At 40.0% G+C, this 14,192-nt stretch overlaps 1 protein-coding gene across 2 annotated transcripts in view; it reads right to left on the bottom strand.

The window, feature by feature from the left end:
• VWA3B (von Willebrand factor A domain containing 3B) overlaps positions 1-14,192 on the bottom strand; it is a 98,930-nt gene that overhangs the window by 74,403 nt on the left and 10,335 nt on the right. For both annotated transcript variants that reach the window (XM_087726636.1, XM_087726637.1), the window contains exons 2-8: positions 13,944-14,017; positions 12,061-12,285; positions 11,744-11,838; positions 9,600-9,850; positions 8,939-9,098; positions 5,317-5,486; positions 3,009-3,121 (exon numbers count right to left, since the gene is read on the bottom strand). In XM_087726636.1, the coding sequence (XP_087582762.1) occupies positions 3,009-3,121; positions 5,317-5,486; positions 8,939-9,098; positions 9,600-9,850; positions 11,744-11,838; positions 12,061-12,285; positions 13,944-14,013 (1,084 nt within the window). In that variant the 5' untranslated portion in view covers positions 14,014-14,017. The remainder of the gene's footprint in view (positions 1-3,008; positions 3,122-5,316; positions 5,487-8,938; positions 9,099-9,599; positions 9,851-11,743; positions 11,839-12,060; positions 12,286-13,943; positions 14,018-14,192) is intronic.

The raw sequence follows: 14,192 nt of genomic DNA, 5'->3' as shown, positions 1-14,192 counted from the left end.
TCAAATGTTACCAATACTTAAAAGAGATGCGAATCTTTTAGAATGGCAGAAGGGTATCAATAAATTTGTGTGGGCAGGAAAGAAGCCGAGGGTAAAGATGAAAATAATGCAAGATGCACGTGAAAGAGGAGGATTGAAATTACCTAACTTAAAATTATACTATGACGCAGTGGCATTATCTGCAATTAGTGATTGGATTCATCTAACTAATGACAGAATTTTGAATATCGAGGGATATGACTTGTTATATGGTTGGCATGCTTACTTGTTATTTAACAAAAAAACGGATAAGAAATTTAAAAATCACATCTTAAGAAATGCTTTATTGAGGGTTTGGAAAAAATATCAACATAAATTAAATGATAAAGTGCCCATGTGGGCAATTCCTAGACATGCAATTGAAAATATGAATGTAGAACAAAAACACGATAGAACCACCTATAGACAACTTCTTATCTCAGAAAGAGGGGTGATGGAACTAAAATCTTTAGAGGTACTTAAAGAAGAGAAGGTAGTTCAAACGTGGTTTCAGTATGGTCAATTACAGGCTAGGTGGAAAATAGATCAAAAAATTGGCTTTGTAAAAGTTGAGGATAACTTGTTTAAACAAATAAGAGATCAAAGCTCAATGCATATAAAGAGGATATATAATGTATTAGTACAGATGGATTCTGAAACGGAACTGATTAAGGATTGTATGATAAAATGGGCTCAGAATATCGAGGAACCAATAATGCTTGAAACATGGGAAAGAATCTGGGTAAGAAATGTGAAATTTACACAAGCACAAAACTTGAGAGAAAATTTTTATAAGATGTTTTATAGATGGCACCTAGATCCTAAAAAGCTTGCCTCTATGTATCCAAATGTTCAACCTAAATGTTGGAGATGTGGTTCTTGTGATGCTACATATTTTCATATATGGTGGACATGTCGTAATGTCAAGGCATTTTGGATAAAAATATGGTGGATCCTGCAAAACATCTTTAAAAGAAGGATAAAATTTACCCCCCAGTTGTTTTTACTGGGTATATGTATTGACTTTACAGCAGCAGAGACTAACTTGGTTCTGTATTTAATAACGGCAGCAAGACTCTTGGTGGCGCAGTATTGGAAGAAGAAAGATTTACCTACAATTCAAGAATGGACTTTGAAAGTTATGAACTTAGCCGAAATGGCCAAAATCTCTGCATATCTCAAAGAACATTCAAACGAGAGATATAAACGAGACTGGAAAAAATGGATTGATTACATAAAAAGTAAATATGGGACTAAGAAACTCCAGATAGCTTATGCTTAGTATCAGTAATAATTTAAATTGTTTAAAATTTGGGTAACAGTAAGAAGCTGAGTTCAATGTAGAGATATCTTAGACTGTGATTGTTCAAAAGTTATACCACGTATGGTCTTTGGGAAGTCGGGGGGAGGGAAGGGAGGTGGGGATTTAGGGGGAGGGGGGAGGGGGGAAATACAATATGTGTTAAATTCCATGATTGTATTTGTATACTGTGGCTTTTCAATGTTAGTGCGAAAATAGAACAAACCGAATATACTGGAAGGTAATAGATACCGAAGGAAAGAGTCGAGTGAAAGAAGAAGGAGGGTGGAGAGGGTGAGAGAGAGGAGGAGGAGAAGGGAGGGAGGGAATGGAGAGGGTGTGATAGGGTCAAGGTTAAAAGAAGGGGAGGGGAAGTAGGCGTAGAGGGGTGTGTGAGAAGGAAGAATGAAAGTTGGAGGGGGTTGAAAGAGGGTGTATGGCGGGTCAAGGTGGTATACTGGGTTTGTATTGTAGAGGGCATTTTCTATATTCAATGTTATATGCCCTGATTAAGCACAGTGAATATGTGATTGTATAGAATGAAAACATAATAAAATATATATATATAAAATAAAATAAAATAAAAAAAAGAAGGGCGTTCTACATGCTTCGTTCTTTGCCTCTGTACCTCCAAAGGTAGCCCTCCTCCTCCAGCTGACAGCGACAGCGGGCACAGGGCAAAGTGGGCTGCCCAGTAGCAGCTCAGCCGTGGGGGGCAGCAGGAAGCCCGTGGGGGGCCCGAGCAGGGCCGCCGCCGCTGCCTGCCCTGCCTCTTCCTCCGGGGGAGGCGCCGGCGGCGGAAGAGGATGCGGCAGCGGCGGTGGCTGAGGCTCTCCCGGGGCCGGCGAAGCGGGCTTGCCTGGCGGCGGCGGCCACCCATCCAAGGAGATGTTGTTGAAGAAGAAGAGGGCGGCCTGCCTCCACCGGGCAAGCCCGCTTCGCCGGCCCCGGGACAGCCTCAGTCGCCGCCACTGCCACATCCTCCGCCGCCGCCTGCGCCTCCCCCAAAGGAAGAGGCAGGGCGGGCGGCTGAGCTGGACCCTTCCCGCGGGCTGCTGCTGCTGGGCAGCCTGCTTTGCCCCATGCCCGCTGCCGCTGTCAGCTGGAGGAGGAGGGCTACCTTTGGAGGTACAGAGGCAAAGAACAAAGCATGTAGAATGCCCTTCTGTCGCCGCGCTGTTGTCACGGCAGTAGGGTCGTGTTTTTCTTAGCGCTTCAGATGCCGCGGATTTGCCTCCGCACTTATGTCAGCGCGGATAAGGGCTTCGTGGTTTTGTGGTGGAACCGGCTTTAGCATTAGTTTGAGCAAGCTGTAAGAGGGACAAATTATGTTTTCATAGCTCCTGGTGATAATTCTAGGAGACTCTTACTTAATATTAAGCCTTGCCTTTTATTTCACATACTTTTCAACATCAGTTTTAAATTGCTTTGATCACCTAATGGTTATGGCACAGGTTGAATTCCACAGATGAGAGGCCATTGGTATGTTTTTTCATGTTCAAATGTGCAAACACTCTCGTATCTAATCTAGCATGATAAGCTTCTCTTGTTAAACAACTATGACCCTGGCATTTTCTTTCTGTAGTGGTTTGTTGTGTTATTCTTCTACATTTGATATGCAATCTTGGATAAAAATGTGCATTTGAAGATTTTAAGGTCAATGGGTAGCATTGATTTTGTTTACTTTTACCTAAAGGGAGTCTTCCTTTCAGCCTTCTTGAATTTAGGGTAGCTTTCTGATTCTTACTGAGTGAAGGGCCCATCACAAGCACTTCATCTGTCCTCTCAGCAAATGCATGGAACCTGAAGTGTAAACAATATTAATTTGTAATATATATCTGTAATCATAGTGTAACCTCCTTTAGGAGGAAAAGTATTATAAATGAAACAATACTGTTGCTGCTGTAGTCATTCTGGATGACCTTGGATTTTTCTTTCTCCCGTATTGCCTACCTCACATAGTTTTTATAATTGAGGGGATGGAGAGCAATCTACGCCAATTTAAGCTCCTTGGGAAGATAAAAACGTAATTTGAATTCCAAAGCAGCTGGTAAACAGACATGGGCAATATGATACCCTTGTGACTTTATCAGCTAGTTTAAAAAAATCTGTTCTGAAACATCTTTCAAGAAATCAAGTTACATCACTCAATATTTTCTGCAATATTCATTTTTTTATTATGTGCACTTTAATCAGGGCATTTGTCACAGTATTTAACATACAATTTCTGATTTTTTTAAAAGGACTATGGCTTGTTCATTGACATAAACTTTCCATCTGTAGAACTACACATTCAGTCAGCTGCTACAAGCATTTTTTTTAATTAGCACCAACACTACTGTCCTTCCAGAGATCTTTTAAGAAGTGAGTTTAAAGCCAGGCCTGGGGATCCCTTGACAGGGAGCCTGCAAAACAGCTTTATAAGGTATGAGTTTTTAAACCCTTATATACCATATTTTTTGGATTATAAAAGAGTATAAGACACACCAAGATTTTGAAGAGGTAAATTTAAAAAAATGTTTTTCCCCTCCCTGGCCCCCAGGAGCACTGTGCAGGCCTCCCAAACCCTCTGCATGCCCCATTTGTTGTGAAAAATGGGGCATGCAGAGAGTTTGGGAAGCCTGCAAAGTGCTCCTGGGGGCAGGGGAGGGGAAAACTGCGATGCATGGGGGGTTGGGGAGGTGAAAAATGGGCTTGTTTTTTGGAAAAATGGGGTGTGCAGAGGGTTTGGGAGACCTGTAGACTGCTCCTGGGGGCTGGGGAGGGCAAAACACCTGTTTTTGTGAAAAACAGGCCCGTTTTTTGCTCATTTTTACTCTCCCCAGCCCCCAGGAGCACTCTGCAGGCCTCCCAAATCCTCTGCATGTCAATTTTTGTAAAAAAACAAAACAAAAAAAAAACAGGATGTGCAGGGTGGGGTTCTGGGAGGCCAAAAATGCTATATTCAGTGTATAAGACGCACCCAGATTTTCATTCTTTTTTTTGGGGGGGGAGTGCATCTTATTCTCTGAAAAATACAGTATGTATTTATTGTTAATAATTATTTAAAAATATGTCTTTCTAGTTTTTTTATAGTACAGTTTCCAGAGTTATATTCATATGCCCTTAGAACACCAGGCCTATATAAACCTTTTGATTATTCAAAAATATTTAGTTATTGCTTCAGTAAAAAGCTAACTAAAGGTTCAGCCTTCACCATTGTTGACTTTTGGAAATGACTACCAAGCCATTCCTTGCCATAATTATTTTTTATCTAAGTGTCATGCCCCTATCGGATCCTGAATCTGTGGGGGAAGACGAGCTGGAAGCTGAGCCGACAGAAATTGAGGGGGCAGCTTTGTTGGCTAAGGAGGAAAATGGGGACTGAGATGTAAGGAGATGCCAGTGGGAGGGGAATTTGTTGGGAACAAGCATTGAATCTGTGGAGCCTCGTGTGCACTTGCTGATGCCTGGAGATTAATGTGCTCATTCTTGTGGGGCTTGCCTGGTTAGCCTGCTTTACTGAACCTCTTGCTCTAGTTACTATTTTGCTAACCTTGTTTACTGGACTGCTGGCCCTGGTTACTGCTTTGCTCACTTTGATTACTGGACTACTCGCAGCCAGAGGCTGTTGAAGGTGCATATGAGAGCTTTGCTCCAGAACTTGTAGTAAACATGGGGATGCTTGAGGCAAAGTTGGAGCAATAAAGCGTAGTTAGACCTGTTCTATGGCTCTGTTGCTTTCTTGCCACGCCCTGGGTCATCACACTATAGCTGGTTTATAGCTGGACTTAGACAATTAGTCAACTAAGATAGGAGAAATGAGTGCTACAGGATTTCTACATTCCAGCTTTTTCCACCATGGAGATATGTTGGACTATAGCTCACATCATCCCAAAATAACATGAAGAATGTGCTTTAATCTACCCAGAAAGCATCAGTGTAAGCAACTACAGAGGTACATCTTATAATTGGGATTTATGGAGCTGACAATGTTAGATATCCCATTTACTTCATACCTGCCAGTGGTTAGCTGACTCAGATCCTTTAAGAAATCAACTGTTTCTTCTTCTCTAGCGTTGAAAGATATGGTATGGATTGGACATAGACTTCTTGAGATCTTCTGTATGAGCAAGTGCTTTGCGCATTCTGGTATATCACCCACGACAAAATAGTATACAGCTTCTGCCTGAAGTGCACAAGTCATTCAACAAAAACAGTTACAGACCCTTAGGTCAAAACTCTGCACAACATGCTCTATATGAATAGCAGAGCTATACCTCCATTCTATTCTTGATTGACAAAATTGCTAAAATGATAGAAGGGCCAATGGCATGCAGAATAATCAGCAAAAGATAAGATATACAGAGGTCTTCACATTAACAATATGGACCTTCATGCTCAATTCATATGTGGACTTGTACAGTACATGTTTTAAATAGTGTCAAATGTCATCCTTGTGTGTCATCAAGGTCACAATTAAGTTGGGTGCCCTGATAAATTTATCACAATTTTCCTTTAAAAATGAAAAAAAAGAAAGTGTATAGAGCTAAGGAATGGGATTCTAGTGCATCATTATTTGATGTAGTGTTTAGTTCTAACTGAAATATCTGGATTGTCTTGTGGCAGAACTCCATATACAGTTCTAGAATACATTTTCTTGAAGGGATTATTATTGGGAGGGCTGGGCATACTATACAGCAATGTGCAGGTAAGGGCTCACTGGACTGAATTACTACATGTTAAAACTATGTAATAAAAATTTTAAAAATGGGTTCCAGTATTCTGAATTCAGATAACTAGTGAATTGTGTCCTGAAACTATACATTCCCAGGACACCTATTCTCAGGAAGAAACAGGCTTTTTTGATAGCTAAGATCAGTTTTACAAGGACAAAGTTTCATCCTTTAATGAAAGGATGAAGAATGACTTATTCTATGGCCATGTTACCTCTGATGTGAACAGTTTGAAAATTTGATCACCTGAAAGAATTAGGATTAACCTAGGAGTGGCTAGATTCAATTGCACAAATTAAGAGCCTCCGATACCTGCACGACATCTATATTACACACAAGAACTGCACAAATCATTTGAAGATAAATTTAACCAAGCAACTGAAATATTTCCCTTGAAGCCACTGTTTGAAGCATCAAGGCAGACAGTTTTCCAAGCCCTCAGCGGAAGTCCTAGTGAAAGTGTTTATGGGCATCTATGGAGGTCTGCAAAGGATCTTGAAGTGGTTTTTCTGGGTTTTGGGGGCCTGCATCTGTTTCACTGTTCAAGCGGCAACTTCAGAAGGTGACTTTAGTCACTTTACAAAGCACCACTACTGATGTTTTATCATCTGTTTTTAAATAAAAGTAGTAGTTTTTGTTAAAACAAATAAAAATAAAAATAGTTATTTCTTATTCCATAAAATGGATTGTCTTTTTATCAATTTCCTCAATTTGGTGCTCTCTAGAAGAGTTTGGTGACAAATTCTATCACCACAGACAATGCAGGAATTGAATGCTATGCCTATAAAGTTGCACATTCATAACAACACGTTTTGCAAGAGTGGCTGGGATCTAAGCTTTAGACATAGCGATAATTTATCCATGTTCTATCTCAGAAACCATTTTCATTGATGTGGAGTCCACTGCCTATATCAGAGGAATCATATTATATGGCTCTTTTTAAAGTATGTTTTTCCCCCAGATGTCTGTTTTGTGGTTTGTTTGTTTTTAATTGTTTTCATATTGCGTGTCATCAAGGTCACAATGAAGTTGGATGACCTGATGAATTTAATAAATAAAGAAAACTTCCATTTTATAGAAAGGGGAACTGTTTAAATTTCTCCCTTATTCTGGGTTACCAGAATGACTTACAATATCTGGACTTGCTGTGTTTATATTTTTGTAGCAGAAGTACAGAAAGCTATTTCCTTTTTGAGGTTGGAAATAGTCTCCACAAATACATCTCTCTGTCTGTAATACAGTTTTGTGTGATCCTCAGCTTTAATGTAAGTCCTGATTTTTTTGTGTCAGCAATTTATGATCTACACATCCACGGAAGGGCAAAGTAGGGTAAGTAAGAAAACATGTGTCACAATGCTGTGATGCAAAACCAGCCCTTGCGTACTTGTATGCAATGTTATGACTCAAACATATACTTGCATCATGACATTACAATGCATGCTTTCTGATTTTGGCTTCATTATGCTTAGGAATGATGCCAGTGTTCAATGAATTAAAATTCATTAACCCTACTGTTGTGGCCCAGCAGGAGCCATTGGAGCTGCCACCAGACTCTGAAAGCGAGGGACCCTATGAGTCGGCTTTGGAGGATGTGGAGGACCCTGGACAGGGTTCCGACTCCGAGCAGGGCGCAAAGAGGCTGGTTGGCCACCAGGAGGCGCCTGAGCCTTGGACCAGTGGGGTGGAGACAAGGGAGTGTGATCCAGACGTCAGCAGTGGGGAGGAGCCAAGGGAGTTGTTTCTAGATGCCAGGCACTATAAAAGGAATGCTTGTGCACATGCCCCTTTTGCAGAAGTCAACGCAGGAACGAATGTTGGAGAACATTATTGTGAGCTTGGCAAGGCTGGATTGCTGCCATGGCTTATCTGTGCTGGATTGCTCCCCAAGCTCGTCTGTGCCGGTTTGCTGCCAAGGACCTGCCTGTCTGTTAATTAAATGCCGTAACTTATCTTTGGTTCGGAATGTGTGTTGGTATGGGACGAGGGGGGGTCAGAACACCTACCAGTGCTGAATCTGTAGCCTCTATGCTTAACAGGAAAGAGGGCTGCTACAGTTTACTAGGATATACATTATAAAAGATTTCTGTTTTACCAGTTCAGAGATGTCTGCTTCAGATGTACATGACTACCTTCAAATGATCATATCTTCATTTACTAAGGCATGATCAACATTCAATATTTTGAATGGATATACTGTGTGGCCTACTCACACTTCTCTGTACATTATGAACAATTAGTCAGGAAATTTCTAATTGTTTCTGAACAAGCCAGTACAGTGTGGCTTTAAAAAAAAAGAAGAAGAAGACAACTATTGTGCCTCCATTTGGCAAGCTAAAAGAGGAAACAAAAAAGTTTGTGAACCCTATTGCACTTTCAATATTTCGGCATAAATATGATCTAAATTCTAAAATGTGATCTGTTCTCCCCACAATTCCTAAAACAACCTAAAGAGAACCTAATTAAATATGGAACATTTAGGTGATTTCACCAGCTTCTGAGTATCACCCTATATTTAATTAGACTTTCTGGAAAAAATGATGTTTCCATGAAAGGCTGCATGCACAGGAAAATGTTCATGTATATTTCCACCTAATATACCAAAATGGATCATTCCAACCAAGGTTATATATTTCAAAGCTCTTTGGTGTCATGGAAATATTTCTCTGCCCCTCTTTCCAAGGGGAATTAGAAAGAAAACTTCTGCCTTCAGAACAGGACACTGTCATGTACATCTGTTATTGGTAAACTTCAGCCTGCAGAACAACTTGAAAGAAATTCCTTCTAAATAAACCCCATGTTCTTTTATTAGTACTTGGGCCCTTCATAATCCATTCCCGCAGTACTGTCAGTTAAATCTCAGTGGGGTATCCTTAGTCCTAACTGAACACTTCTGGAAATAGATTACCGTATGAGCAAACAGTGCCTCCAAGATTGCTTCTGTAGCTCCAGTGTGACAAACAGCTGGTAGGTTTTCCAGCCTCCAGAGCCACTCAATGGCATCTTCTATAGAGTCCTTTGTAACAAAAACAGATTTCTCTTGCCACCTCACAGGATCCTGAGCCACCCTGCAAAGGAAGTAACTAAAATATTTGGAGGAAATGCTACGTTATCCTCTTACAAGCCTAGGAATTCCTAAGACCAGAAGGCAGAGGGATATTCTCTGATGTCTAGACAGATATATGATCGGGGTGACAAATGTCCAGGACATATCACAAGTAGCTCAGAGTTGCACATTAATGACGAAGTTCTGCTCATTCACATGCTCTGACACCTGTCTTTGAGAAAGCACTGTAAAAATGAAGGAGGCTAACTTTGGGGGGCTGTCACACACTCCAACTTGTTTTCTCGACCACTTTCTTATCACAAGTAAAGCTCACCTCTGTTACACCTAACAGACAAGAAATTCTTCTCATCTCACAAATAATTTAAAAGACATGCAAAAATGTCAATACTTCTCCTTAGTTATTTATACTTCATATGTCTTTCCAAATAGCTTGTTGCCATTTGAAGTGCAATGGTAAAAAAAAAAAATAGCATAACTCAGTAATAAAATATAGATAACTTACCGGATTAAGTTAAATTTCTCAATTTGGGTCACTTGCTGCTTTAAGACCATAGAAAGTGCTTCTCGGCAGAGATTGAACTCACTTAAAGAAGCAGTTCCAAAATCCAGAACTATGGTGATATTCTGTTCCTGTATGACTCCAAAAATCTGACGACTTTCAGAAGTTAACCAGTCCATTCTTTTTTTGTACAGTTCAATCATTCCAGTTAGACAATTTGCAAAATTAAGAAGGCGGCTCTTTTTGGCTGTCAGCTGTATTTAAATAAAAAGAGAATACTACATTTCAAGATAGTAACCAAAAAAACCCTGATAAATGTAGAAACCTTCCTTCCTTCCTTTTTCTTTCTTTTTCTTTCTTTCTTTCCTTCCTTCCTTTCTCCCTCCCTCCCTCCCTTCCTTCCTTACTTACAATTTTACTTCCCGCCCAACAGTTCAATATGGACTTAATGTATTCTGTGTTTGCTGAAGACATTTTTTTCAAGCCCAGTCATCTCTTGAATTTATTTAATTGAAAGGAGAACAGCTCATTTAGAAAAGAGTACTGGAACACTATTATCTGCTGAATAATTGTACACAATTGTACACTAACCCTAACTAATGTTGGCCAGGATGTTGCCAAAGAGGAATTGGCAATTCATGCCCTTAGCACCACCGATCTAGATTAATGTAATGTATTTGTACATGGGACTGTCAATAAATAATATATGGAATACTTTTGGGCTCTTGGCACTGGGAACATATAACATCACTTTTGTGAATCCTGCATTAGCTTCGAATTGGTCTCCAGGTCCTATTAAAAATGCTGCTTTTGACTTACAAAGTATTTGACATCCAGATGCTTTCAGGATCACCTTCATGGTCCAGTTCCAGCCCAACCAAATTAAATCTAACAGGAAGAAAATGTTACCAATCCCAGTTTCAGGAATTTGGGGGCAAGGGGAGGCTAAGGCCAAACTATTTTGGAGAACTTTCCCCAATTTGATCCGATATAGCCTTATTTTTATTTTCTTAGTATTTCTGAAGCATTTTTATTATTTATTTATATTTGATACATTGATTGATTGATTGATTGCAACCATCATTTTGGTTCCTAGCAATCCTCTAAATAGATTTTCTCTATGGTGATCTGTTCCTAATTTCATCTTCCCGGTCTTCTCACAGTGTACTCATCACCATTATAACTGAGTCCATCCACATTGCTGCTGGTCAGCCTTTCTTTATCTTTCCTCCCACCTTTCCCAGAATTACAGCCTTGTCCAAACAGTTAGGTCTTCACATAATATGTCAGATGCAAGATAATTTAAGACTGCTCATGTGTGCTTCAAGGGAGATCTCTGAGTTGATTTGTTCAGTGATCCACTGGTTTGTTTTCTTGGCTGTTTGTAGTATTCTCAAAATCTTCCACACCAAAATGTAGAGGTGTCAGTATTCTTCCTAGCCGGCTTCATCAAAGTGCAACTTTCAGTTCCATAGAGTGTCACAAGAAATACCATGGCTTGCACAATTCTGATCTTTGTAAGTCAAGCCATTTGAATATCTATTCTAAGGCCTTCATGGCTGCTTTACCAATTGCTGGTCTGTAGTGTATTTCTTGACTGCTTGTCTCTTTGCTACTGCTGGTTGATCCTAAAAAGCAGAAGCTATTCATCACTTTGATATCTTCATTATCAATGCTAAGGCTGGTTGTTGAACCCGTGTCATTAGTGTCATCTTCCTTATAATTTTAGCTCCATTTTTTTTCACTTTAGTCCTGAACTTTTATTATTAGAGCTTGCAGATCTTTTGCACTTTTGGCTATCAAGATAGTATCATCAACACAGTACAGATAAGATTTATCTGAACTGTGCTAGCATAGAAATATGTTTGATAAATAAACATCTGACATCTCTTATTCAAAAACTGGACAGCTTTTGGAGGGAACCAAGAATTTTGGGGAAAATTTGGAAAGCTGCACCTTACTCCGATGCCTTAGAATTGACTCCCTGCTTTAAGAGAGGCCTTTTCCAACTCCATTATTTAAAGATTCCTCAGATGTGTACAAGCAGCAAACATGCTAGACACAAGGCCATTTTATCCGCTGCACATTCTCCTTCAAAAAAGAAAGAAATTAGTTACTCCAATAAAATATAAATATATCACACTTACATTATAGAGCTTGCCATCAGATACAGCCCTATATTGGTGATACAGACCATCTGCATATCGTGAAGCCACAATTTTCCCCAAGACGGAGACATAGTCTGCAACAGAAAGTGTTGTTCATGTATAACTTTCATTGTGTGCATTCTTTCTTCATTGCTGTCTCTCGCGTGTTCATGAAGTAGTAACTCCTACTAAGACAAGGCTACAAACTCATACACACATGTGACTGTTTATTAACAAAAGGGACATCCAAACAACAAAAGAAGCAACAGATTAAAACACAATAGAGATCTCTTTGCACGGTTAGATTTTAGGAATACCTTCTTTGTGCTGGAATCCAATTTGGGAAAAAATCTGAGAAAAAGTCATCTTGTTCTTCTTGAGTCCATAAAGTTGAAGCCATTTAGCAGAGGAAATGAGAGTTTGTGCATCCAAGTCCAACTGGACATCGTTTGTCCTTTCTTTTGCTTCCAGGGCATTCTTAAAAGCAACAAGTGACTGAGATGTTTTGTGCTCCTTTTTAGTCTTTCCATTAACAGCAACCTCTGTAAAGGGAAATACACTTATTAAAGCAAAATTATTTAGATGTCCCCTTTCTTCCTGATTGTCTTTCCTTTTTTAAAAGCTACCAATAAATAAATTGCTCACTACTAAAAATAATAATATTCCTGTAACACACTATAGATCCGAGAACAGTGATGGCTAATCTTTTTGACCACAGTGCCAAAAACGTGCACGCGCGCCCCCAAAATGCAATGCGTGCCCCCTCCGCAACCCTCTGTGCATGTGCATGTGACCCCCCCTTACATGTGCACTTCCCTCCCACATGCATGCACTATCCTTGTATACACCCTTTCCCCCTCGCATGCGCACACGAACCCCACATCTGCTCATGTGACTCCCCCATGTGCAACTCGCCACCCTGTGCATGTGAGCACATCTCCCCCCATGTGTATCCCACCTGCCCCCGTGCTTGCATGGCAGAGACCTGAAAATCAGCAGGTCTGTGTGCATGCGCAGGTGAAACTGAGCTGGGGTGACAGCTGGCGTGCCCACAGACAAGCCTCTGCATGCCACATGTGGCATGCATGCCATAGGTTCACCATCATGGTCCTAGAACATCCAATCACTATGATTGCTTCATTTCTCCAACATAAGTATTGCAAAGTGCTGAAATTTTCACGCAAATTTGAACCTGCAGTCAACCTGCAAAAACAGTGCAAGAACAAATAACGTTATCCTCTATTTCAACGGACTGCAAGTGTTGGTGCTCCTTTTACATTTAGACCTTCACAGGTAAAAGAGTACAAATTCCAAGGAAGACTTCTACTGATATCTCTAGGTTCTTTAGAGGGAGGACCTTTCTGGGATACTATGTAGGCAAGTGATCTTAGGGAGGGCTTGACAAGCACTACATCTCTTACCTATGGTAAAAATCCAGATGGAGAATGATTGCCTTGATTAAGAAGGAGGAGGAAAATACAGTTTCCTTCTGTATTGTTCTGAGCTCTTGGTCCCTTACCTCCTGAGATAAACTAAGGAAAATCTCACCAACTTTAGCAAAGCAGAATAAGAAATGTCTGCCACAAATCAACTAACTAGTCATTGAGGATAGTCCTTGGGGTGAGTAGACCGCATGACTGGTTGCTTTCCTTCTGGTAAAGCCATTTGTTCAAAAAGCCAAGCCTTCAGAACAATGCTCCTAAACAACTAAAAGTTCTTCCAATGTTGAGAAATAGCAAAGGGCTCCCTGAGTCTTCAGAGGCCAAGGCACTCTATCAGAGAAAGAAAAAGGAGAAGGAAAAGAAAAAGAAAAAAAGAGAAAAAGAAAAAGCAAGATCAACTGGGAATTCCTGCAAGTGGCCCGCTTATCAGAGCAGGGAGGATGGAAGAACTAGTGAGAAGCTTAATCTTTATTATCCCTGAAGGGCTGCCAAAGATAATTCTTTGGTCCTCCTGTTAGAGTGAATGGAATGAGTAATTCTGCCAAGGATATAATCCAGCAATAGTAGGAAGAGAAATAGTCCTACTGTACTGTTATTAATATTACTTATTTACATGGATATCCAAACATGCATCCTGAAAAAAAAATTCTTTGCTACACCATTGCCATAAGACAATATAATGCTGTTTTGTAGCTTGTCAAGAGATACTAGACATGTCTAGTAGGAATTTCAGAAGTAAGCATTTAATAGATACTCACGTTTACTCCAAGCAGGCTGATTACTCATGTTGCCAGTCATCCCAAGGACACCGTTTGTTTGTGCTTCCATTCCTCTTAAATCAGCAATAAAAACAAATATAAATTATATTGGTTATATTCATTCAAGGCTGCCTCAGCAAACTTAAACTTAAATATAAAAAATATTTATATATTTAATTATTTCTATAACAATAAGTTGAGAGACTTTTTCAACATTAAATGGAAAGATTCCCTCAAATCTAACAAATT

Source organism: Thamnophis sirtalis, unplaced genomic scaffold (assembly GCF_051295495.1).
Source record: "Thamnophis sirtalis isolate CommonGarterSnake01/CBP01778 unplaced genomic scaffold, rThaSir2_p1.2 scaffold_12, whole genome shotgun sequence".
Lineage (NCBI taxonomy): Eukaryota > Metazoa > Chordata > Lepidosauria > Squamata > Natricidae > Thamnophis > Thamnophis sirtalis.
This window is presented reverse-complemented; position numbering and strand designations above follow the sequence as displayed.